The 27774-nt window shown below is 39.3% G+C and overlaps 1 protein-coding gene across 1 annotated transcript in view; it reads left to right on the top strand.

Annotated features, from left to right (window-relative positions):
- The window catches only part of HECTD2 (HECT domain E3 ubiquitin protein ligase 2), a 40563-nt gene extending 28458 nt beyond the window's left edge, over positions 1–12105 (top strand). Inside the window, exons 14-21 of the mRNA XM_040607140.1 lie at positions 1757–1845; positions 2915–3073; positions 3544–3618; positions 4615–4702; positions 4956–5062; positions 6262–6377; positions 6978–7121; positions 9530–12105. Of these exons, the coding sequence (XP_040463074.1) occupies positions 1757–1845; positions 2915–3073; positions 3544–3618; positions 4615–4702; positions 4956–5062; positions 6262–6377; positions 6978–7121; positions 9530–9650 (899 nt within the window). The 3' untranslated portion in view covers positions 9651–12105. The remainder of the gene's footprint in view (positions 1–1756; positions 1846–2914; positions 3074–3543; positions 3619–4614; positions 4703–4955; positions 5063–6261; positions 6378–6977; positions 7122–9529) is intronic.
- Positions 12106–27774: the final 15669 nt, after the last annotated feature.

Below are 27774 nucleotides of genomic sequence, written 5' to 3'. Positions count from 1 at the left end.
TTTTCTAGTAAAAAGGGGTCTGTGTGGAGAGATGACATTGGTGATAACCTTAATAGGAAACAATTTATCATGGAGAAAGTGTTCTGTAGGTTTGACAGTTCTGTTAGTAAAAATGTGTTGTCAGCAGAGCTTGGTAACTGATGAGTTTGGAAATATTAGAGAGAAATATATTTTTTTTTTCGCAAGCTCTGGCAGGCTTCCTTGCTTTAAAGTGTAAATTCTTCCCTTGATATGACTATCAGTCAAGTGTGGGAGGAGTTCAGAAATGCTCTTGTCCCTTGGAAAGGGACTGTATGCTCTTGTTGTCTTTAAAGCTGCAAATAATGTATATCAGAAGCTTCACAGGAAAACATCACTGTTGTTACCCTTTCCAGGTTAGCTGATCCTGCAGATTTAACCCATGAAATTAAGGAACACTCAACTCGCGCAGTTTCTGCCTTCCAATCTGCGTTACTATGTTTTCTTCATCTTGGTGTGGACAATTAGTAAATGGGATTTGAGACTTACTTTGTTCCAGCATCACTGCCACGTTTCAGTATGTGAACCTTGCTCAGCCTTGCATGCAACTGTTCTGTTGCTTCTGGTAAAGGCACTGTGTAAACCTTTTGTGATGAGGACCTTTTTGAGCTGAAGTTGAAAAGCTTTTTCAGGAGAGTAGGGCAGTATAAATACAAAGGCAGAGTTTTATGTATAAATTTGTATGAGTAGTAGATGTCCCTGAGACATCAGTTGGATTTTAGTTCTTTTTTTAACCCAAAGGAGTTTGATTTTTTTCATTAATTTTTTTTTTTTTCCCAAACTTCATCTTCAAACACAGATGCGGTGAGCTACTGCATACAAGATGTCCTTTAAAACTATTCAGTGCTTTGGTTTGTACGCTGAGTATGGAAGCAATAATAAATTGTCAGCCCATTCAATCCCAACAGATTAAAACCAGTCCTCACGTTTTATCCAATTTACTTTGCATTGCTGAAGAATTTCACTGTTAGTGCACACTTAACTAGAGTGTGTCTTGTTTCTCTGAGCAATACTTTCTGGGCATCTTAAGGCTGTTATGTGGTTTCATTATGTAGGTTTTTGCTTTCTATCACTCTTTAAAACAGAATGATCCATATCTGATGCAAATAGCAGTCAAACTAGTCTATAGTACTGATTTCAGTAGGATCTAAGCTTGTCATTGAGACCAGTAAGCGGCTTTTTTAGGGTATGTGTGGTTTGGGTTTTTTTTTAATTTTTTGGCAGAAAATGTGAAACATACCACTTTGCTGCTAGTGCATGTATAAAATGAACCTTTTACAGCTCTCTGTTCTAAGAAGGTAAGCTTCATGGGTTTTTGTATTGTGGAATTTGTGCCAGCATTTTTAAAGACTGTCGTCTGCTGCTGACCCAGGAGGGGGGAAGAAAGGGGGTTACAGCCGTTTTGTTTCGGCCTGTACAGATGATGAAGTACAGCGAAGAAGCAGATGGCACAGAGACAGTGCGGAATATCCACGACTGGAGGCACTGAGGAACATGTCGTGCCAGCACCCAACGGGGCTGGTGGGCCTGGGCCTGCTTCGGGCTTGGCACTGCCCTTGGTGGTGTTACTGGAGCACCTGCAGGCGCCTCGGTGGGTGGGAAGACGGGGCTGGGGACAAGCACGGAGGTACAGGTGTTCCTGGCAGCGCTCGTAAGGGTGCCTGTGTGAAACCAGAGGGTTTGTGTGACGCTTTCCTGAAGCTCAGGCTATGTAACGGCCGCCGTTCTTGTTCTGCAGGCATGTTCACCTACCACAAGGACTCGCACTGCCATTGGTTCAGCAGCTTTAAGTGCGATAACTATTCTGAATTCCGATTGGTTGGAGCCGTATCCTTTTATGTCCACTAGAGGGTGCTAAAGCGACAGCCGGCCGGGGAGGTGGTGCGGGGTGAAAGGCGCTGGTTAAAGCTCCTTCAGATGTGGTATGTACAAGTATGTTGCTCTTAAAATGTATTAAAAGAACGTCATTCAAGCAAGTGAACTAAAACCAGGAAGAAAACGGGGGTATGTGGCACATTTTACAGTCAGAAAATACTAGAATTAAGATTAAACGTGCAACTTTTTGGTGTGTAAGCTGTATTTTTTTTACATACTTACGTCTCCAAGTTTAATTCAATAAGTATAAATGAGGCTGTATGTATTAATATTTCAAGTCCCCATTGATCATTGTGTAGCTTCTTTTTAACTGAATGGAAGCCACATGCTGCTTTGAGTGTGAGTTTATTTCCTAGGTTTTCTGTTGCGCTCATTTACGAAGTCCTCAGTGAAATGATTCATGATAATAAACACTTAGAACTCCACTGAGATGATGTCTCCATTTTACTGATTGCAGTTGGACCATATGATTGTTGTAGGTCTCTTCCTACTGAACTATTCTATTCTAATGAAAAGCTGAATCATGAACTAGATTCCTCTAATTTTTGGTATGATTTCAAATTTGTTTCACAAGACACGCTTAATTGTGCTAGCTGATGAGTGACAGTGCAGGTTTATCTTTATGCTTTTAGATTTATTTAAAAGAAAAATTGCTATACTGAGCTCTCTCTAGAATTTTTGAACTAAAAATACATTCTACAGTTCTTCTTAAAAACATATTTCTTAAAAATACTTCGGAATAATTTATTCTAGAAATGCTTATATAGAATATTCTGATGAAGATTCTCAAGTGTTCTGTTAATGTGCATCATTTGACAGTTTTAACTGCTACTTAATTGTAATAAAAAAACTGCATTTAAAACTATCAGTCTAAAAAATATAAATATTTCCATTCCTTCTGTGTATTTAGCATGTATTGGAGTATACTGAGTAAAATCTTAAAATATTTATTCCAAGTAACTTAAAATATTAACTGTAATATGGATGTGTGGGGATTGCCCTTAACGTTTGATATGTATAGCTTATGGGACTTGCTGTATATAATAGCATCACCTTGGATATTCGTTTCCCACCTTGCTGTTACAAGAAATTATTGAGTCCTCCCATTGTTCCCTGTGATCATAATGCACTTGTAGGAATCTGTGATGTCACATTGGATGACCTGTTTCAGATTATGCCCGTAAGTATTATGGGGTTTAAGAAGCTAAGTTACTGATTTAAAACCTGTTTTATTTGTGTTTAATGCTTGCATTATAAACTGTTTGAAAACAGCCTTTTGTGTGTGAACAGGCTGATTGTGTCCTTTTGTTGAAAACAGAAATTTTCCATGTTTTCTAGCATGGCAGAATTTTTATTGATCTACTTGACATTAGAATATGAAAATCTGATATGAGCATTCTAGACACATTTTCCATAGTAAAAAGAAAAATGTAACAGTTTATACTGAAACAAAAATAAATATATATATATATATACACACACACAGAGACATGTATTAATTAAGCAGTGAGTTTCTCTTTGTGTATGCATTTTGAATATACAGCTTTTTTCCAAGATACTTTCTGTATTAAGTAATGATTCTGGCACATCCTTGCAAAGTACATCACTTACTTTTGTAGATTTACTGAAGAGTTTTTACTTGTATTGTAGGAACTGGCCCATGGACTAAGTGAACTTCTATCCTATGAAGGCAATGTTGAAGAGGATTTTTACTCGACCTTTCAGGTCATTAAATACATAGTTATGACTGATTCTCAAACTTGTTCGTAATTTTTACCACTTTTTTCTGTGGAGTGGCCTGCTACTGTGTTATTGCTGGTTGTCTGGAATATAACTGCATGGGCATTGAAGCTTGCTTCAAGTCTGGTCCTGGGGCCTTAGGGCATAGAGGCTGGTTCCCTTACTGGGCTTGAAGCTGTTGTCCCCTGGCAGCGTAGGTGGATCTGAGAACCAACTGCCAGGGCTGCATGGCCAGCTGCTGGTGCATTTCCAGCTCTTTGCCTGTTCTGACACCATCACCATGCAGTCAGCAACCCAGTTTGCAGAATTCATCTGGCTGCAAAACAATCCCTCTTCTGTCTAACCCAGATGCTAGTCAAAGCTTGGTGTGGTTATTTTGTATGCTTGTTCCAGGAAATCTCACTTGAACAATAGCTTATTCAGTTTCCAATAGTTTTGCCTGACCTGTATGTCTAACTCCTATTCCAGTCAAGAAACCTTTTTCATTTATTCATTCTTTCAGAGCACATATTAGTTAGTAAGATTTCATGCTGGCTTATGGATGTGTATTGCACTAGTATTGACTTTTTTTTTTTCCCCCTCAGCTTTGAATTACTTTATTGTCAGACCATATGAGAATTTTTGTAAAGCAGGTACTTTTGAGTTCGTAGGTGAGCTACAGTAGAACAAATAACTTTTTAATTGTATTTGATGTTCCTAAATTGTTCTTTTGTATGAAAAACTGTGACTCCGGAGCCTGCAGGTCAGTTTGATATGCCACTGTGTAACAGGATCATTCGTTCTACTTTGAATACCAATTTCTTGAGTAATTTGTTGAAAATTGTAATATTTAACTTACTTAAACCCCACAACCCTCAGAATTACAGCATATGCTAAAGAGGCGGACAGGGGAAATACGTGAAATAGTAAATATAAGCTTTGTAATTTGTGCGTATGTGAATGTATTTTCCAGTACTGACCTTGACCCCTCTTTTTCTCCAGGTTTTTCAGGAAGAATTCGGTGTTATAAAATCTTATAACTTAAAGTCAAATGGAGATAAAATTCCAGTCACAAATCAGAATAGGAAAGGTACTTCAATACATATTAATGACATATTTAGCAGATTTCAGTTTGTCCTTTTTTTCATTCTTATAAGCCTAGGTATTCTTTAAGAAATTGTGAAAATGAAATTACTGTAGTCCGTACTGGTATACCTACCGATTTAATACTATCTAAAATTAAATGCATTCATTTTTCTTTATTTAGTATAATTTGAGAGAACACAAGAAATGATTATTTTAAATTATTTGATACATCAAAATACAATGTTTTTCTTTTTTAGAATATGTGCAGCTCTATGTTGATTTTCTTATCAACAAATCAATCTACAAACAATTTGCAGCTTTCTATTATGGATTTCATAGTGTCTGTGCTTCATATGCGTTACTGGTAAGAATAAAATGAAATACAAACATCTGTTTCAAATGTGTGACTGACTTATCTAAATTAAACAAATTACACTGGCTGAATTTAGAATTTGTGAAGAATGTTGATTAATCAATGTAGCTGATTAAGCAACGTAAGCAGAAGAAATTAAGCAGGCAATCAGCTGTTCCCTGTACTGTTCCACTGAAAACAGATAAATAAAGCTCTACAAGTTAGGTTTATCAGCACGCGTTCACTGACACTTTCACGGGCTCTCAAGTGAATGTTTACAAGGATTCTGTTATTCCCTACAGTTATGAGCAGCAGAACAACTATGTCTGTGTGCTCTTGAGTGACTCCTCTGAAAACTCCTATTACTTTTTGCAGGAAGAACACTCAGTGAGGTTGAGATTAAACATTCTTCCGTGTGCAGTCCTGTTTGGCTGTTGGAATGCCTTTTGTAATTTTGTAATTTACAACATCCCTTGTGCAGTAAGAAGAGAAAGAAAGAGGCAATTACAATTTGCATGAGATTTTATTCATCCTGTGAAATTAGCCCACTATGACACACTTGCAGCAAACTGAGATGTGGCTTAACTGCAGGGAAGGTTCTGGAAGGAGAATGAAAATCCATTGAAATGCCCTGACGTACTTTCATGCAATTTAACATGATGTAGTAAATGAATAAGTAGGTTCTGCAGGCGTCAGTTGAGCAGTTGTTGGACGTGGTTTATTGTTATGTGTATTTGCTTTGCACAGCAGTGTGTATAACTTAAGAGTCTAGTTCTGTCAGCTACTACTGCTCAGCAACCTACATTGGCACTTTTCAGTGTAAATGAAATGGAAGTTGTAACCAGCATTGAGATCAAGACGCTCACTCTGATTTCCATATGTACGAACTTAATTTTCTCCCTGATCCATTTGTAATCTAATCAGATGACAAACAAGTCAGTGTAATAAATGTAAGAATGAAAAAGAAGTGAGGAACAAAAGAAATATGCTAACATATGATGTTACCCAGTAACTTGCTTTTTGTTTTATACGGTTGTCAGAGATTCTTCAAAGTACTGAGGAATTTGTTTTTCTATAAAACATATGTATCTAAGCTACAGATTTATATGGAATGAAATTCTGTAATGCCAAAAGAAAAATTAAATCTGGATCTAGTAGCATCATTTCTCATCTTTTAAAAAATTAAGTATTTTATTCTTAATTTCTGGCAGCTACTTCGCCCAGAAGAGGTTGAAATTCTTGTCTGTGGCAGTCCTGAACTGGATATGCCCGCTTTACAGCGAAGTACCCAGTATGAGGGCTACCAAAAAACTGATCTGACTATAAGGTAGGCTTAATTTTTTTCATTTCGATTACTGAGTTTTAAAAGATCGTAGAATGGTAGACTGTTGGCAATAATGTCTTCAAGGATAATCTGAGGATGACTGAAGTTCTAAAACCTGTTTCCAAATAAGATAAAGACACTATTAAATTACCTGCAAGTAGGAAGAGTTAGATCCTTAATGGTATAGCATGTTGCTGAATACTTTTAAAATGTTATGATCAGTTTGAAATGGAGGTAGTTTAAAAAGAATAGCTTCAGACCCTGCATAGTGAAATTTGCATCTTTATCTTTATTATCGAACACTAAGGACATTGACATTTAAATGGGCGAGTAGAAGGCATTTATATTTTTATAGAGAAGTGGGTTTGGGCATCATTTGACAAGACATCAATCCAAAACTTGTGACATTGTACTTGTCAAGTCCATAGGAATGTATTTAACCCTGCGTATTAGAGCACTATTGGTGTCCTATATATTACATTAATTAAATTCTCAGTAAGTGGCATTCTTCATGCAGTGCTTGCAGTTGTCTTATGATCCTCATACTGTTTTGTCATGAAACTGTGTCTTTCACCTTTTCTTGTCCCTTTGTCCTGAATACAGATACTTTTGGGATGTAGTACTTGGATTTTCTCTTGACCTTCAAAAGAAGCTGCTACATTTTGCTACAGGAAGTGATAGAGTGCCTGTGGGAGGAATGGCCGATTTGAATTTCAAGATTTCTAAGAGTGAAACATCCACTAATTGGTAAGTAGGGTTTTTTTAAATTTTGTTGTTAAATTATTTCCTGAGAGCTTTTATCACTCTTGAATGTCTTTTTTAGTAGATCAAACTAATGTATAAGGAAGAAACTGCATGGGCTCCTTTAGTTTGTCTTCAAAATATTATGCCCATTTATTGATTGCATAAATTTTGCAGATGACAATCTAATACAAAATTGATTGCTCAGTCGGTGTTTACATTTGAGGCCAGGAATTCTTTATTTATAGAGATTCCTTACATGTTTTCAATTAAAATAATTCCTTTAATTGTTCTTAACATGACAGCTGAGCTAGTGAAAATATACTGTGAATCACCATGATTTTCTCTGAATTCATTGAGTGTCTGTCATTTTGTATAGCAGCCCCTGCAGCTGCAGAAAATGCTTGCATTCTTTCTTGATGGTCTAAGTAAGAATTTTAACATGAATGGCTGAGAAGATGTAGCATTCCTTTAGGGTCTCTGGTGAGTAAGTGTACAGCTGGTACAGAGGCTGCTCAGAAGGAACAGGAACAGTGCAGCCTTATAATTTCATTGTAAAAGTTAAACTGTTCACGCCAAGTTCTTATGTTTCTGGTAGTGTTTTATTTTGTATTGAACTGATTTGAGAAATTCCACATACTTTCCAGCTAGTATTTTCCTTCTCAAGATTGGAGAAAGTCAGTTTAAATAATTTGGAAAGCTCTATAGAAAAGCCTACTGTTCTGAAGCTCACTGCTGAGCAGTAATTGCTGCTAAGCAGTAATTACTGGCTTTACCGACACTTCTCAAACGTTTAGAATAATCAAAATATTTAAATGGAACTATGTTTTTCAAGTTTAAATTTTGTTGAGTTTCTGTGGAGAGCTGAATTAAATGCATAAACAAAATAAATTTTGGTTTTGTTTTTAAATTTGGTGTATGTTATTACTGTGGTATTTCTAATGTTTTATTCAATGAGCTAATAACTGGTTCCAGTAACATGTTAAAGCAACATGAGGATCTGATGGAAAATGAAGAAAAATCAGTCAGTGTTGAATCTCTGTTTAAGTTCATTCTCATGTAAATTGTTCTTAAAAATAGAAAAAATGTTTTGAAATAGTGTGCACTTTAAAATTATGTAGGTTTATGTTTTGCAACATGATTTCAGTGAGACTGCCTGCACAGAGACGAATGTAGACGTTGGCATTGTATTGCTCACACAATAGGATCAAAGCACATAATAGCAATAGGAATTGCCAAATTAATATCCAGTTTCCCAGCTTTCCAGATGCTGAAGCACATGACTCCAGTCTGATTAACGGATCTTTACTTGCTTATTTAAAAGGTGGAGAGCGGGAAGCAGCTTGGGTTTCCAGATCTGGGGAGATATCACCCCCTTTCAAGAACATTTGATAATGACTAAAGGCCAAGCTGCTGCCATTCAGAAGACTAAGGGCTTCGATGAAAACAGAACTAGAGAGCTTTTGAGTCACATACTGAAGTTTAACTTTTAAGTGTCCAAGTTGTAAAAATTTTTCAGTGTGTTGGGTTTAGTTCCAAACGTCAGGTTGAGCTTCAGCTCACTCTTTCTCCTCTCTCCCCCCAAGTAATCAGCTGTGGGACAAGTCTATATCAGTGCTGTCCTGCATGTCACTTCAGAATGTTAAGGGGAGGAAAATCCAACGGCTGCTTAACGCCTGTGGCTATGAGGCAGGATGTTAGTGGCATTGCATACTGATGCTAAAACACATGCTTCTGCTCCTGAAGGACAGTCCTCATCAAACAAATCTGTTCCAGTGAGGAGCAGAGTTTTCAGTGTTTCAGTCAGGCAATCCTAAGAGGTGTCTGCAGTATGTATTTATACTCAGCAGTCAGAAGAAACTTGCAACTGGAAGTGTTGGAATGGCTAAGACCAGAAGTTGTGAACTGTTGTTTTTCCAGGGCTTCCATCAGCTCCTCCATGCTGTGCACAGAGGCTTATGTCTGTGAGGATGTATTTTACCAGGCTGAACGTTGGCTTCTGTATCCTTATGGTAACTGTGGCTCATCTAGGTGTCACTGTAGTCAATATAGGACCCTTCATTCTTCATGTTGTGGATTCTGATTATAACCAGATTTTGTGTTTAGAGAAAAACTGACTTTTGAAGGCATGTGGTACCCATAGTTTCCACGATCTGGAAGGAGATGTTTCTCACTTACAAGAAAAGAATGGTGGGGAGGGGGTTGCAGGCAAAAAAATTCACCTGGGGTGCATATGACCGACACTGTTCAACAGAACTTGAACCACCAACACCAGGATAAATGTTCCTTTTACAGAGTTTCTTATTTAAGTAATGTTTAACTGAAAATGTGTAGGCAGTTGGCAGTATTCTGCTTCTATTGTATTATTATTATTATTAAATGTGTTGTGTTGAGGTTTTCTTTCATTATTTCAGGTTACCTGTGGCCCATACCTGCTTCAACCAGCTTTGTCTCCCTCCTTACAAGAACAAGAAGGAACTGAAGCAAAAGTTGATCATTGGAATTTCAAATGCAGAGGGGTTTGGTCTAGAATAAAATGAAATACTTCAAGAACAGCTTTTTTATGTAGCATTCACTCTCTTCTGATTGTGCCTTTAAGCTTTTTGTTGTTATGTTTCTTGATACTGTGCCAGTCTTACCCAACTTAGAGATTTCTTTTTTTTATTAAATATGAAGTGTACGGTTTTTCCTGAATGGCAATACATTTACTGCTTGCTTTGTCACAGAAAGTAGCTTTCTTTGTACAAAAACCTAGTCTATTTGATAAATGAAACCCGACTAAAGACAATTTCTAAGTTATAGTTTGATTCTGTTTTTTCTTAATAGCACTTTATCATTCATCATAATTCCTTTACATCACAGGTACCCCACTGGGAGATAATATACAGAATATTTCTTTAATAGCTAATCCCAGTGGTAGAATGTTTTCAACTAACATGAATAATAGGGGGAGAAAACCAAACATACAGCATGTAGCCATATTTTCACAAAGGCAAATAGGAATTTTAGTCTTTATAAAATGTTTGCAGTTTTAATATTCTGGTTTTCCTTTTCAGTGAAACAGGCTGTCTAAGAAGCATGTAAATAACTGCCTGTGAACAAATAGGGTTTTGATAGTGCCATTTACTGCTAAAAATTTATTTTTTATGAAGAGGTTTTAGACATTCTATATTCAGCTTTTACACTTGACTGTACAAGAGTGTTAAAAGGTACTTTTTTCAGCTTAAGGGGATTCAAGTTCAAACTACAGGTGTTAAGCAACTTGTATGTTCATTCATTGACAGAAAACTAACCAGATCTGCTGTAGCGTTATAGTAAACAAAGCTAAGTATTAAATTCCACATACAGTGAAATATTTCAGAAAAATAATGAAATCCACAACACACAGAAAACTGATACAGGGTATCATGCTATCATTTTTGTCAGCAACTTTGTTGGAAGTCTTAAGTTGTGACAGAATTGAATACGGTAACGTTTCAGAAGGATGTTGAAGCTTTCATGAACTTGAAGACCAGCATTTAATGACAATGTTTTGTGGTTTTTTACTGCACAAACTACATGAAAAGAATTCTTGCTATGCGTGCTCTGAGTTAGTAAATTAGGAGCTGGGAAAGAAACTGCTTCTAGAATGTAGATGTAATTATAAGTCTGGGTTTTATTCATTAAATGGAAAGAATTTATCAGCATGCAGTATAGTATTTTTTTAATATGAATAGCTACTGTGTGTTCTATAGATTTTTTTCTTTCAGCTGAATGAGGCCCAGATGTTTCAAGACACTTTGGCATCTAATTTGTCAGCTTTGCCCATTGACTTCTGCTGGGGCATGGATGCTTAAATATCTTGTGGTGTCTGTACTCAATTATTTGCAATAAGAGTGAAATGTTATGTTATTCTTGTTTTCCCTCTCTGTATTATTTACATACAACTAAGAGATTTATACAAGATGAACAAATTAGTCTGCCTAATCCATGGTTTCAAAGCTGTTGCAGATTTTCTTCAATAGCTAAGTGTAATTTCTGTTTTATTCTGCTTTCTAGAGAAGGTACTGATGACATTAATGTTTTATTAAAGCAGAGATAAAGAGTAGGATATTTTAAAATATTTGGCACTGTATTCATTGTGGTCTCCTGAAATGTGTAATACAATTTCCAGTGAGTTCAGCCTGGAACAAAACTAGGTTAGCACAGAAAGTGTTAAAAGCAACACTTCAAACGTGCATTTTACATTGTCTCTCCCAAATGGAGATTTAAAAATAAATTTTAATTTACAGGATTTCAAATGTTAAGAAAGAAATTAAACTTCCACCATTGCACTGAATGAACTAGATAGCTTCAAGCAATGTTAAATTTCTAACAGCTGAATGTGGATATAGATAAATCTAGAGAGAAATGCCTCCCCCCTTTCCCCTCTCTGTAGAATGGGATCCATGGAAGGTTGGCTTATGAGTGAATAGCTATACAGTTTATGTGAAAACATGGCAGATTAGCCAAGATATTTTTTTATGGCTTAAGCCCACTTTTAATAACTATTTATCTATTATTGTTAAAATAAAAGCTTTATCTTCTTATTTTCAATGAATTGCACTTTGCCTTGGGTTTAGTTTTATTTATTGAAGCTTTTTCGATTTATTGTGTAATATTACCTCAGAATTCTAAAAAGGCTATTGTATTTGCATCAGTTTTTAAATAAGATTGTCATTCAATGACATTTTATATATTTCCTGATGTTGATAAATTCAACAGTAAATTTTGTATTTGTTAAATGAAAGCATTGCACTGTATTTATGAAATAAGCCTTTGATCATTTTAAAACTTTCCTTCAATGATGTTTTATTGTTCTTTTGTCTTGCCCTGTAATCCAGCAAATTTTTTTTTTATCTCATCATTGTTTTGTACCGTACAGAAGAAATCTGGTTTGTAAAAACTTGTTCATTACTAAGTATCTATTTTTATGTATTAAAATTGTGCAGTCATTAAATCAAATACTTCAGTTTCTGGCCTCATTTAATTTCACATTTCCAAAATTGATCATAATGGGTTTAGAAGTATGATCGACCTATCTGCTTTTGTCTTATTTTTCTTCTGAAAAGTTTTTTTTACAATAACAGTTTTGCTAAAACATGACATGGTTTACCGAAAAAGGAACTGAGTTTCAACTACCAAACATAGAGCCAGAAGTATATTCCATGTTTATAGTCAGTTACAGGTGTTCCAGTGGATGACAGCATGTAATGATGCTGTAAACTAGCGTGGATCCCCAACTTAATTTTCCCTTTTTTTTTTTTTTTTTTTTATTTCTTCAGTTGCAAGATTACTTTGAGGTACAAGGAGGGAAAAAGCCAAGCTACTGAATGTTTTATCTTTTCCTGACTAATTGTAACATTAAAATGGGGAGGGGCAGGCAGCAAGGACATCCTGCTTTCTTACGGACACAGGTCCTGATCACAGGACCAATACCTGACCAGCTTCAAACTTGCTGCTTCCCTCCTTTGTACCGCTCAGGCTGCCCACAGATGGCAGCAAAGATGAGGATTGAAACCACTTAATTAGATGCCAGACCTTCCGCTAAGTTGCACTAGATATTCTAAGTACGAATAATGAGGAAAAAAGTTACATCTTAAAAATGTATACCACAAATAACTTCAGATTTGCAAAATCAGCGAATATAAATTGGCTTCTAGCAAAGGGACATGGAGGAGGGAGAAGCAGCTGCTTCTGTCTAGCATTGGGTTTTGAAAATGTCTTCTCTTTCCAGGAAGAATTCTCTAATGTGTTCTGGGATCAATGAGAGACTCTGCCAAAGCCTCAAAGAGAGAAGATTGATTGTTACTGATATCTGAACAGTCAATAGCCTTAAGGCTGATATTAGAGGTTAGAAAACCTAGCTTGCCTTGTCCTGTTCCAGCTAGGGATCCGATGGCTGGTGCTGGGGCTTAAAATTGAAATGCAGTATTTCCTTTGGGGTTTTTTGGCCAGAAATGGTGAGGTTCCTTCCCTGTAGTTTTAGTTGGTCATGGTACTGGTTGACTTGCTCCAAAAGCAAATGCTATATCTATTGTTATTTTTCATAGCTGTGGTATTTAATATCCTTCCCTGGAAAACAATTGGAATATTTTTTCCTCTGTTTTGTAAAAAAGCCTCTGGTTTAATGTCCTGACTGGTAGACTGTAAGAGAAAGTGGTTTTCCTTCTAGAGCACCTAGTTCTCATCAAAGAAGATTCTTTTCTTATTTTGGTCAAGTAGTTTTCCGTTCTATTTGGATTTTTATTTTTTTTTCTTCAGGATCTGTACTGTTGTATGTGGTGTTGAAGTTTCTTGCACTTTCAAAGATTCATAGTGTCTAGGAAAATAGTAACGGGATGGCTTGGACTGCCACAGCTGTTTCACTTGTGTTAGAAAGGTTCTAATTCATAGTCAGGTGGGGTTTGTTATTAAATTATTGAGCAAAAATGGGCCCCTGGAGATCTGCACCTTTCAAATCGTTAATGAAATTCTTATTAAAGTCTTTAAACCTCAATGGCTTTATGTAAAATATAACAGGGGGACAGGTATGGCAAGGGTTATTATAGTTTGATACAGCGTTTGTAACTGTAGAATGAGTATTTGATTCAAAAATAACTTGTTCTACAAATTACACTTAGGAAAGAACTCTGAGGTCAAGAAGACGGAGAGCTTTTTGTCTTCAGGATCTGGTAGAGTAGTTGCTCATTAAATGCTGGAAGGGTGAGAGAAGTTCATGTAAGATGGGCAGCACCTAATGTAAGTTCAGTTCTGGACTCTTGCAGTACTAATGTTAAATAAAACCTATATGTGTAAGAATAGGATATATATGTTAATGGCTTTGTTGCATGATTCAGGAGCATGTTCTACCACAGCAAGGCTTCATTTACTGTTTTTATTTTTGATGTCTGTTTTTGTGATTTGATATTTTGGTGAGTGATGAATAGACTTCTACTTTTTGACGCAGTATTTTCTTCCCATGAGAGTTGTCCTAAATTATGTAGATGTATGACGGTCAGGTTTAACTTAAAGCCTTCTGGTTTGTGTGGTGCTTTGACTCACTAGCACGCTTTCATTTTAACCAGGAGAAATATATCTGTTCTCAGAGAGTCCTTAGTATCTTTACACTGGCATCTCTGGCTGCTACCACACTGTGGATAATGGTAACCCAGCTTCTGCTGGGCTCTGTAGGCATTACCGGAACAGAGTTCTTTGTAACAGCGTGTGATCCAAACCATCTTGTCAGTGTGAGTTTACTCAACATATATGCAATCTCTTTGCGTTGCAGAGAGCTAGAATATCCATTTATGTTGCTACTCATTTCGTGTCAGTAGGGATACTGTGGAGGGCAGGAACTGAGTTTTGTCTCTTGGAAAATCAGTCCTTCTGAAAACAGTGTGGTTTAAACTCAAACATGTGGGTCTTTGTTGTCTTCTAGTGATTTTATGTAACCTCACACACCTCATTTTCAAGGACTGTGGTGGCAGCATGTGTACTGCTTGGAGGTTTTAATAGCTGGCCTTGATTAGTAGCAGGAATGGGTGGATGGGCCAGTAACACGTGCCATGGCGAGCAGAGAAGGCACTTAATTTTGTCATCTCGCTCATCTGTCCCTCATTACAGAGGGATAGTTTCCCAAATCTTTCTGGATTTAGTTGAAATTAAGCTGTTTCTCAAATGGCACATTCTGGAAGATGAAAACTCTCTTCCCAGTAGTCTGTGCTACTGGAAGTTACTATAAAGCTCTGGAAAGGATTCCAAGTTAATAATTTCTTAGATTGCTCTGTTAGTTGCCAGATAGGGGCTGAAATCTCCTGGGGCGTTATAACCAAGCTGTGTTTGAATTGCCTAGGGGGTGTTTGCTTTTGGCTATTGATCATCTCCTAGCCTATGCTTGCCCTGTTTCTCCTGGCGATGGGGTTTCACATGCTTACAGATTTTTTTTTTTAAATGTGTTTCTTGCACTGAAATATTTAATACCCATCAATTCTTCCTTTCAAAAACTGGGCTCAATTTCTGCAATAGTTTAGGATGCTGGTCAAGAACTCACAGGTACAGAACTAGAATCTCAATGAAATTAATTTAGAAGACCCAGTTTTTTTATTTTTTATATATTTGATTTTAAGAGTTAAACATCCTATAATCAAAGCTGTTCAGGCAGCATCGACACAGCTGTACTGAGAGCTGTGCCTCTGTTCCTCACTCCCTGCTTTTTTGTGTGTAAACTACTGTAGGCACATAAGCAAAATGTGAGAGATGCAACAGGAGTAAGATTTTTGATATTAAAGTGATAGTGTTGGAATTTTTAAGCTCTTTGCTTGACTTCCCATCCCCCTGTGCTAGCTGTACTTGTGTTTTTCATTTGTAACTGTTTGCAGTGGGTACACTGCAGTCATGAATCTGAGGGTGATGTTGTTTGTGTCATTTTTTATATCATTAGTTCTTCAAAAGAAAAATGAACTTCCTCGATTTCTCTTCCTTGTCTCCAGGGCACCAACTGATACGTCAGGACATTTATATCTTATGGTGCGAAGGTACCCTCAGTTTATCTTTTGACCTTGAATTTCATCTCAATTTATTTGTTGCTGATTTTATTAATTATATGTGCATGGATGCTATGCTTAATCATACTTGTAGGTGTACCATGAAGAAGAAACCAGTGCTTTCATGCAGCACAACCCATCCCTGGCTAATTTCTCCTGTCATTACTTATAGCAACAATCTGCATTCTTTGGATAGCGATGCTGCTTTTCACTACGTTCAAGATCTACTGTCATTTGTAATAAAACAGATATGTAATTGTAGGATGATAAAGAAATGAAAGCTTTCATTTGAATTTCCCAGATTAGGAAATCGTGCCTTGGGCTATTTATGACAAATATTTTTCTCCTTATTTTTACCTAGACCTCAGGGTTGTTTGTTTTTTTTATTTTTCCAAGGCATTGGGTAACTTAGGGGAATTTAGCAGACATTTAAGAACTGAGTTGTCACTTACATAGATTAATTATTTGGCTAGCTCTCTTGTCGCTCCTTATCCTAGCTACATGCAATGTCAATCCTCTATTTGTAGCACACTTTCATAAATCAAAGTAATTCTAATATTAATGAGGAACACACGGATAAAGCTGCCGAGAAAGGATGAGGAGGAGTTGTGTGTCTAGGGTGCAATTTGTCAATGTGTCTTTGCCTCTTCAGAAAAAAAAAGGGGGGGAGGGGGGGCTGATTAAAAACACTGGTTCAGGGTGGTAGTAGGGGGAAGCGCAGAGAATCACTGTGCTTCATCTCTCATTTCTGAGGAGCTGCATAGAGGCTACATATTGAAGACAAGCTGTCTGGGAGAAAATCCTTGCGGGGTAACATTACGAGTTTCAGCTCACTCATCACAATTTGACCTCCTCTTCCTTTTTCTCAGGATTAGCTTATTTGAGTTGCCTTAGGTGGGTGTTTGCTTTCTTTGCTGTCGATCTGGCCATAGCCCTGCTTACCTAATTTCTACTAGTGATGGTTCCACATGCTTTCAGATTGTCAGAATTCAGGTTGTGCAACCGAGCTCCAGCCCCGAGAAAGGAGCCAAAACTTGTCATATGGACCACATGAAACCCCGCCCTACCCGACAATATTTAGAAAGCTCAAGAGTTAACAGCGTATATCTCAAGCCTGTCTAGATGGAATCATTTTTAACCAAGCCTGATCCCAGCATTACTGGGAGATGATGATGTCTGCCCAGCTGGTGCCCTGTGCCACCACTGCGGCGGGGCTTGGCAGCGGCAGGTCCGGTGGTGTCCTGGCTGCCCACGGGCAGCGGCTGCAGCCCCTCGCCCCAGCTCTCCGCCTGCTGCTCAGTGTTGCATTTGGGAGTTGTTTCCACTTGAAAATGTCAGCCAGCAACAAAGGCTGGATCCCAGCTGAAGCTCACTGGGTGTCTTGCCTCTGTATTCCGTGGTTGATTTTTCATCCTTGTTCAAACAGGTTTTGCCAGGAATTAGCAAGTGCAGGTGAGCAAAAACATTTGAAATGTTGGCTTACTACTATATTGATAGGATTAACAGGTTGAATAGCAGTCCTTCTTTCTTTTGAAGAAAATAGGTATTCCTCCCCTTCCCCCCTAATTACCTGCCTTTTTTAGGTATCACTTTTTTATGCTTGATAGTACATGGACATACAGCTGTCTTGAGAATGTTGTAAATGCAAAATCCTGATATGCTAAACTTCTGCAAGTAGCATTCTTCTTTAACTAGGTGCATGTAGGCATCTCAGTGATGACTTCATTCAGTTTAGATCCCAGCAACTTTTCAGCTGAGTCAAAGGAGAAAACCAAGAAGCAGGAGATTCTTGTGTTTTGAATGGATCAGATACTACTACCAAGGTGTTGGCCAAGTGGTTGGTGACTTCTTTAAAGTTTTTAAATCAAGGCAGTTTTGGAAATGTGCAGCAATGATGTCATAGCTTCATTTGTCTTAATTATAGCAGATAAAAGACAAAACAACTGCAGCAAACACTACCTCAGAGCTTTTTGTTAGTAATCGCAAAGAATTTTTCACATGGCTTATCACACCTAAAAGCAGTTGTATAAAAAGAATGTGGAAATGTAGTGCTTAGAGGTTCATCACAAGTATTGAATATTGCTAGTCCAAAGCAGCTAAAGAAAGATGTTTCGTCTTAACATACGGTACGTGCTGCACACTTCATGTCTATTATATTTTGTAAAGCTGAGTAAGAGCATTTCCAGTCTCCCTCAACTACTGTTTTAGCATAGGCGGATTGTGAAGAAAGAACCACAGAAAATAATGAAACACACATTGGCAACATGCATATAATGAAAAAAGGTTTATTTATTTTTGTGTATTGAAGGGTGGGGTTTTTTGGATGTGTTTTGTTTTGGTGGTTTTATTGGTGGGGTTCCCAGACTGCCCACAAGCAGAGCACAGGATGGCTTTGGCTGAAGGGAATTAAAAAAACAAGAGGTAACTCTAGGGCAACGCTCTGGTTTGTAACTACTCCCTGCTTTCAGTATTACATCTAGCCAGTAGCGTAAGTGCGTGTTTCACCAATGGCTTAGTTTTATAGCAAATGTGTCTGATTTTTGCAGCAAGGTAAACTAATATACATCAGAAATCACATTTGATAAATAAAGCATCCATAAAAAATAGCTACAGGGATTTGCATATTTACAGCTATTCAGACCTATGGCAATCCTCCCTTGTGCCTTCAGAACCTACCTGAGGTTTTGCTTGATCCAAAACTGCTGAAAAAATTTAGTGGCAAATTTCAGCTGCTGCACTTTGCAGAGAGAAATATTTGATTTATAAAGTGAGGGAGGTGTCATGCCTTTCCATCCTTTCCACTTAACACTCAGGTGGTCAGAGCATCAGCTGGTGCTGGGGGGACCTGGCATTCAAGCCTTCTGAGGGCAGGATTTGGACTTGTGCCTGCAGCCCGTGAGCTCCTGAATCGCTGGTTTGCATCAGGCAGAGGGAGCCCGGCCCTCTCCTGCTCAAGGTGAGCACCCCGACTCACAGACTTCTCCCGCTGTCGTGAATGCCATATGAGCTCCAGTTTTCCAGCTGGATGGTTGCTCTTGTTAAACACATCCCAGTGGAACAGAAGCGGCATTTCTGATTCGGTGTGAACCAGGGCCTTCTGCCTCTTCACCTCAGGGAAAACAAAACAGCCCGTACTGCACTTTTATCTTGACTTGCTTTCCATCTTTGTTTTCGGAGGATGATTTGCTTTGGTGGCTAAAGCAAAATATTAGTCATACTCAGGAGCCATGCCTGAAATCCTCCCTCCTGTGGGCAAGGCAGGTGGGACCTAAGAGGACGACAAAAGGGGCTGAGCAGGGGGAAGAATTCTGCAAGGTGTGGTGAGTCTAATAACCAAAGTACCATCATTCTTCGTGCCTCAGTATGACATTTTCCTGAGCAATGTACAAAAGTAACAAGCCAGAAAGACCTTAATGGCTGAAAATACAGAGAACACTCTGAAAGCCATCATGGTAAAGTGTTCCGTTATTACATAGCACTACCTTCTTTATTATCAAATTCAGAAAATGACATGTTTTATTGTGATATCAACAGTATATTCTTTGGGCTGTATTTAGCTGTTTACATAACATCAAAAACCTTCAAACAAGGCCTTGCCTGGCCTCTGAGCCATGGCAGGGATTATTTTCCCGGGGGAAATTGCCTTGTCTTGGGAGAGGACCGGTGCGGTCAGGCGCCGAGCTGCGTAACCGCTAACGGGAGCAGGCAGGGAACCTCTGTGTCCCAGGCTCAGTTGCCCTTCCCATCAGGTGTTGGCTTTATTTCCTGATGCCAGTTTATTGGCAAACATTTTCTTGTGTGAGAGTAAGAGACCGTATCACTGGTTCTTACTTCTACCTTTCAATATTTCAGTCTGCGTCCTGCGCTGTGCATAGTACTCATGTGTGAACAAGTGCAATTTAAAGCAGCCTAAAACTGCCATTTCTATATCTCATGGAGGGCTTTGTAAATGTATTTTTTTAGTGGGTGTTTGCAGAAGCTGTACCAGCCCATGGATACTTATGAATGTTTTCTAGGCCATTTCTTCTGCAAAACCCTGCCTTGGATTGCAGATAATTAAAAAAAAGAAGCTTGATTGTTCAGTTTGGTGCATGTGTTTCACAAATTTTGTTAGTAGAAAAAATTTTGCACTTCAGGTGCTAGAGGTAGAGCATGCCTATGGCATTCCAAAATTATTTTAATCATGAAAGAATAGAGCATCTTGCATAAAATCACGTACAGGATTGAACCCAACCTGGATTTCCTGACTTGTAGTTCTCTGTTCTACTGATTAGCTGGTTTTTTTCATGTAGATAAATGAAATATAGACAGTTTTGAAAAATACTGTGTTGAAAAAAAATGCATTTGGAGTCTCCCTCAAATTTTTGAATTTTTAATGTGCTTTCTAAGTGGAAAATAATCCATTTTGATCATAAAGCTTCAAGCAGTTTTGCAGAGATAGGTGTTGAGTACGCTGTGTCATTTGCATTATGAAGCATATAATGTGAAAGTCCTTAATTCAAGTCCAGGAAAACGCTCCCTGATTTCAACAGGCTTTGGATGAATCCCATATTTGCCAACTTGTAAAAATCCTGTCAATATAGGACTCAAGTTTGGCTGTAGAAATTTCAGCCTGACAACTGATTGGCAAAGACTTTAATACAACTATTTATACGCTCACTAGTTTACAAAATATGTTGCCCAAACTCAACAACTTGATCATTCATTCTTTCCTTATTTATGAAAAATTATAACTTTGTGTATAGAGTTGCAATCTGCACAATGGAAATGTATTTTTTAAGCTTATTTCCATTTTTTTCCCCCTTTTATCAACCTTGGATGTTTTGTGAGTGTTTGTAGCCAAAGCATAGAACACAGCAGAAACACATAAAGCTCATATCCCCTCTGAATATTCCTAAATTGCCTTATTTTTAAGATACATCTTAGAATACTCTTGAAACACAAATACCCTCTGTTTTAATTGAGGAGGTGTTTGTTTTCAGCTGTTGGAAGGTAAATAGCGTTCCTGTAGTTTCCCCCCCCCCCCCCCCCCCCCCCGCCCCCGCCTAGAAGTACTGCTACACCAATTATTATGCATCTTTTTCAATGAACCTCTCATTCTTTGATGAACTGATTTTTGTCAAGACAAGTAAAATAGTTTGAAAATGCTTTTAAAACTCTCCAGTCTGAGGGGCAGGATTGTAATCAGCTACAGGAACACTGCACTGTGTTTCTGAACATACTAAGCAGAAAAGTCATCAAAACAGAAAGGAGTAAAACAACATGAGCAGTTGTGTTCCTGTTTCCCATGGGTATTTATGCAGCATCTTTTTAACTTTTTTACATACATCCTGTTCAGTAAGAATTAATATTACCATAAATTAGCTGCTCCAGTTCAGTATTTGAGCTCAGCTGTGCTAGTCACTTTCTGATATAATCTCCCTAACTCCAGACGAAATTCTGCCCAAGGTGGGTTTGACCATTTCCCAACGCAAACTCTGCATCGCTGCCCTCTGTGCGGTCACCCTGAGGCTGCCGCTGCTGCGGAGCGTACAGAGCCACTCACTAATCCGTGGGCAGCAGCTTCCATCCAAACTCCATCTTTCAGCACTGTTGGCTACCGTTGAATGTTTGAAGTTCTGAATGATCAGGCTGAATTAATAAATTAATGTCCAGAATGTGTAACCTTTGCAGTTCCTGCAGGTACGTGTTTGTACGGGTATCTCAGCATGGGCTTGTATAACTTATCAGCTTTAACTTCATCAAAATCATATTTTGTAAATAATTCTAATACAAAAAAAAAGACGACTACTCCAGTCTAATTTGTTTTTATTTACTCTGAAATAGTTTTTTCTTTGTCCACCAATCACTTAGTCTGTTGCTCTCTTTTTTTTCCTCCTTTTTTTAATAGGAGATCAGGTGTTTGCCAGTTGTCCTCTAAACTCATTGAAGAACTTTGACTCTGTCCAAGCAAGACAAGCTGTTGGTATGTTGACAAGGAGTTCATGTGGGCAACTTGCTCAGGTCATGTGTACTGTCAGCACCAAAAGCTGTGACTCACAGCGTTAGCAGAAAGACAGCTATTAAACAAGCAGAGCCGTCCTCCATCCTAAAGGTGTGAGTTCACGCTCGCAAGAATCCACCCCAATTTTTTATCTCCATATTAAATCCTCATTCTAATGTGGAGGAGTGTTTGCTCAGAGGAGTGTTGACAGTTAAGATTGGGGGAAAGGAAAAAAAAAATCTCTGCTTAAAAACACTTGAAAGGATTTCATCTAAAGAAACATACCCAGTCTTGCATTATAAACTTTTAAATCACTGTTAAATGTTTTCTCTTCTACCATGTAAGACCAATTCACCACCTAATTACCCCACCTTTTCAGTATAATTAATGCGTTCTTGAAACATGGTAGAGATTCCCTTTAACGCTGGGATTTGTGCATTAGGGACATCAGACTGCTTATAGCACGGGGTACCCTCCTGCCTCCGGCACCCGCTGTATAAAGGTGGGTTCGTGGGCTCTGCCACCCCTGTCCCCACAGGTGGCCTGGTCTGTCAGCAGGAGCTGCGCCTTCGATCCCTGTCCCGCAGGTCACTGCCTTAGAGTGCTGCTGAGCTCCTCCAGGTCTGCTGGGGAGCGGGCAGGACATGCTGGACATGGAGTGTGGCTCTAGGCAGGGCTTGGTGTCTCCACACTACCCCCTCTCAGCTAGCCACGAGATGCAGCAGTAGCCCACCCGGTCCCGGGGGCACTAAGCTGCACCCGGCAGGACCACAGCTGATGGTAACGCAGGCTTAGGCAGCCTCCCCAGCACCCCACCGACCTGCCCCAGCTCCTGCTCAGCCAGTGAGCAGACCCACAGGTCCTTGTGCGTGTGTCACTTGCAGACCTCACACAGCAGCACCCACCCCTCCCTGGTAGAGCATGGAGGCCCCTTTAGCTCTGTCCCATCCCCAGGGATTCATCCCAGCTGCAGTGATATTCCAGTCACTCTCCCACTGTCTCTCCCAAAGCTCCAGTGATGCTCTTCTCATTGCAGCTCCCAGGTCACTCCTCCAGATAGTGCCTGTGTATACGGAGGCAGCCACAGATCTCTCACTAATACAGTAAACATGATTATTTTGCTTTTGGGTTTAGTACAGCCAACTCATTCCCCGAGCTACATCGTTTGTGTGTGACATTGTTTTTGTAAACATCAGGATGCTTCATTATTGCTCTGTTTTGAAAGCCAATAGCCTCTACCTTGGAATTATGCTGTGTTGTCGGTTTCCTCAAACAAGGCTGCCACAAGATTGGAAATTATTGACCCTACACTAAATCAGATAATTTCCCTAGGCTTCAGTTTCCCCATATGCAAAAGTGGGAGTAATGCAGGGGTTTAGTAAAAGCTCTGGCCACTGAAGGACACCAGGCAGTGGAGAACCACAAAAGCTGCCCTGTTGCTTGCAGAGTAGTCGGGTAACCTCACCAGAATCAACCTTCCTCAAAAACATTACCTCGGGATGCAGATTAGTGTTTGTTTTAAGAACATATATGTATCTGGAAGGAATGATAATACACTGAGTAAATGAAGATAAATCTGGACTTAGAACAAACATAGCTGAGCTTTCAGCTGGGGCGAGAGTGTCTTGGTGCCAGAACAAACACGCTTTAGTTTTTCTTTGGCCTTTCTTTGGAAAAACTAGCTGTGCACTCATAGCTGCCAACTTCTGTTGGCCGAGTTGACATGCTTCTTACAGATACAGATTTAACTCAGCCAGTGATTGCAACAGACTTTTTTTGCCTTTATATGGTTGTTTCATATTTCCCTGCATCTAGCTCAGCCTACTCCCAGTTGTGTCTGCATAGATTAAGAAACAAGCTTTGTGTCTCTGGACATCCTTTGCAATTTCTTAAAATAGTGTGGTGCTGATGCTTTTATGCTTAAGGGGTGCTTAAAGCCCTGACTTCTAGTCAGTTGTTGAAACCTGATAGTGTCAATAAAGAATGATGCTGAATAAGTATTAGAACAGCCCCCTTTTCACCCCAAGAAATACGTTATTCTTGATCATTCTCCCCTAAAATTGATCCATATTCAGCTTTTCAGAAAGTGTTCTTAAATAAGCAGCAGACTTTGTTTACACATGAAATAGTTCTTTGTCCAAATCTTCACCATATTTAAGCACAAAGATGTTTGTATTCCCTAAAGAAAGAGTTTTCTCCAGGGCATGGTCTGTTAGCGTTGCATTAGCAGAACAAATCTGGAAGCTGGAACACAAATCTGTGCTACTGACTTCTCTCTTTACCCAGGATGAATAGATGTGCAAAATGGCACATGACTATTAAGCCATATGCAATGACTCCCTATGACCCTCAATTTCCACTCTCTGCAGTGGCAATTACTACTAAACATAGCTTTTTGTTGGGGTTGGTTTTTTTTTTCTCCCCCTCCAGGTTTAGGACTGTCAGAAGTTCCGTGGTTACTCCCTCTTTGGCAGATGTGACAGATGGAAGGGGAGGTACAGACAAGTAGGAAAGGCAATAAAAACAGGTGAGAAAAAGTTTGGGAAATGTTAATATAATGTGTCCTGGTTTTGGCTGGAATAGGGTTAATTTTCTTCCTACTAGCTGGTACGGTGCTGTGCTTTTGGATTTAGTATGAGAATGTTGATAACACACTGATATTTTAGTCGTTGCTAAGTAGTGCTTACTCTAAACCAAGGACTTTGCAGTTTCCCATGGTCTGCAGTGAGCAGGTGCACGAGAAGCTGGGAGGGAGCACAGCCAGGACAGCTGACCCAAACTAGCCAAAGGGATGTTCCATACCATAGAACACCATGCTTAGTATGTAAACTGGGGGGGTTGGCCAGGAGGGGCTGACTGCAGCTTGGAGACTGGCTGCGCATCATTCAGCGGGTGGTGAGCAGTTGTATTGTGCATCACTTGTCTGTCTTGGGTTTTATTCCTCTCTTTGTGGTCTCTCTTTTCATTGCTATTATTATATTATCATTATATTTTATTTTATTTCAATTATTAAACTGTTCTTATCTCAACCCACAGGTTTTACCTTTTTTCCGATTCTCCTCCCCCATCCCACTGGGGAGGAGGTGGGTAAGTGGCTGTACAGTGCTTGGTTTGCCAGCTGGGATTAAACCACGACAAATGTAAGCAGTACCAGTATTTGTCACCTGCATATTCTGCTTGCAATAATAGATTATTATTTTTCCATCCTGATAATATCAGTGTGGTCCCAGCCCAGTGCCTATGAAAAGACTCTTTTCAGTGCACTTAGAATTAATCTAAACCATGGTAATGCAAGGAAGACATGTATTGTTACATACTATGCATATTTGTCTGGCATGTATTTGATTTTTGGTTTTATCAGCACTGAAGAGTGCAGTGCTTTCAAAAATCGCTTTTTGTGGTATTTTCCTATTTCGGGTATATTTTACACAATATATCTAAGCTGAAGCCCATTGAAAACCTGGATGCATTCTTGTAACTCACAATCACTTTTAATATCCAAGAAAAATTAGTCAGGACGTAAGAGCAAAACAGTATATTGGACAAAATAAAGAATTAAAAACCTCTGGATTGGGAACACTTCCATGGCAAGCGCTATCTTCCTCTCTTTTATTTTAGAGGTTAGCACAGGCAAGTACATAGTTTGTATGGTAAGAAAGTGCAGCCTCTCTTTATATATTTGATGGTGGATTTCTGCTATAAAGCAGCATTCTCTCAGGAGACTGTTTTGCTGCTTCATGGGAAGCTTTGTGGAGGGCAAATAGAATAATATCCTGAGTCTGCAAGAGTCAGCATAATAATAGCATGTATTTCCAGCCAGCCTCAACCTTCATTCTTCCGGGATCAAGGCAAGGTGCTGGGGTGCCAGGGGGGTTGCTCTCATTCCTTTTTACCAAGCTGCCTTTTGCCTGCCACCGCTTCCTTACTGCAACAGCCCTTCTCTCCAACAACTGGTAAGGTGCAGGCGAGTTTGCAGTCTGGCATCCCACCTGCTGCAGCCCTGGCACTGCTGCTAAGATCATTAACACCACTGAAATTCCTTCTTTGTAGTCACAAAATGCCCTAAAGTGGGTTCACCAGAACCAGAAAAGAATGCTGGCAAGGGCAGCAGAGGGCAGGCAGGATTGGGGATGTTTGGGTGAGAAAATCCTGAAGCTGCTTCGAAACTGGAAAGCTGTGGCCAGGGAAGAGTTCGGCTCCTGAGGGAAGCCCCTGCTTAGTAGGAGCTCGCCTGGACTTTCTATGTTGGCAATTTGCACCAGAGTTCTATGCTTCCCATACCCTGGGTGACTGGGGAAAGGAAAGAGAGACAGCATGAACCAGAAGTGATGTGTGAGCAGGTTGGCTCAGCCCAGAGTCAGGTTTATCCGGCTGCTGAAAGCGAGGACATTTTGATACCAAAGGTATGGCATAGGTACTCCCAGCCAATGGCTGAACATTGCTTTAGCTGGGTCTTTTCCTTTCTTTCAGCAATATCCATTTGCCTCACCAAACAGCTCGTTTATCAACATCTTTTCAACACAGTCAATTGATCCCAGGCAGAGCTACATTAGTCCACTACTGGGATAAGACACATTAATTTCTAGCCACACAAATTATGCAGAATGAGGATTTTGGCCACTGAAACAAAGCCACCTCCTACTGTTTTCTTATTCCTAGCACTTCAGGAAGAATGGGGTAAAGGCATTTGCTCCTGGATGGCAAACAGATGCCTCTGTTCACTTAACAGGGGTGAACCCTCCATTCAGGAGCACTAACAGTTCTGATTGCACTCAGAGTCAGCAGAGAGACTCTGGCTGGCATCCTTCAGAATTCAGGGGTGCATCGATAGGCTGTATTTGGAAGAGCCGTATCACTCTTAGCTTCTGTGGTTTGTGTTTGTGCTGGCGTGGATCCTCTCCGTGTCTCCATTCATATCACAGCTGTGTACCTCTGGGATATAAATACTCATTGGTAAAATGTAAGTGAAAATTTGCTGTGTGGCGTAACTACCCAGGGTTGGCTCCCATTCAGGTGCTGGTGGGTGCAACCTGGGTGGTGGCACCACGTGAGCAGGGCTGTATGCCACACCAGGGGTGCTTCATCTGCTGCAGGTGACTCTGTGCTTTCTGTACCCAGAAAGCGCATCTATTTGTTCACGTACCAGCTTTCTGGAAAACTCTGGCCACCTGACCTGATGGCTTTTAGCAAAATAATTTTAATATGTCAGCTGTGAGGATTATATATTTTCCTACATTTTCTATGAATGTTTTAAACAATGTACAGATATTTTTTCTAAACCAAATATTTTTTCTTTTTTTTTTTTTTTTTTTTTTACTGTTCTTTGAGATTGAAAAAACTGAACAAATTCTTGTGGGACTGAAATGACAAAGGACTTCCTGTCAGTTAATGAGTCCCAGGATTGATAGCTAGTAGGTATAAAGATAGAATGAAAGCCACTTTGATTTCATTTTTGGCAATATTGCCTTTAAAGAAGTTTAAATACTTGCTTAGAGGCCAGTTTAAATGCTTGCTTGGGGAGGAAGGAGAGGAGGGGAAGACCTCTAGTTCATGGCATGGCTTTAGTTCATTAAACTGTAGAGTTTACATTTCTGTTTGCTAAATGTGGAAACAGCCAAGCTCTTTCGGCTTAAAGCAGCATCTGGGGAAGTGTATTGAAATACAAAAAGCACAGAGCAAAAGAATTGCTCATTAAGCTGCAGCAGGGTTGTCCTGTATGTTTCTAGAAGACATTGGTGGGAGATTGTTTTCTAAAATACATCAAGAAAAAGAAGAATCCCACATTTTGTAAGCGTTTCGTGTTTGTATGTGGCACGTGACTTTGTCAAGAGCTGTATTTCTCCGATGACCACAAAAGTCACCTTTGCTTTCTGCTGCAGTAACATTAATGCTGCAGAGGCCACAGCAAAAGCTTATGGCTTTACTACAATTTCCTCGCCTGCCTACATCAGTTGTTTACGCTTCATATCGCAAAATCCAAGTTTACTTAGATTACAAATCCTGCCCTCCTGAGCAGGGCAGATGGAAGTGAAGCACGGTGTATGTGCTGGCACACTCGCAGTTCAGTACCATCTCACTGAAAGCAGAGGCTCTTCAGCCTGCTGGAAATTTGCTTCATGGCATCTCCAACAGG

This window comes from Falco naumanni, chromosome 9, assembly GCF_017639655.2.
Source record: "Falco naumanni isolate bFalNau1 chromosome 9, bFalNau1.pat, whole genome shotgun sequence".
NCBI lineage: Eukaryota > Metazoa > Chordata > Aves > Falconiformes > Falconidae > Falco > Falco naumanni.
Note: the sequence above shows the minus strand (reverse complement) of the source record. Positions and strands in the feature narration are given on the sequence as shown.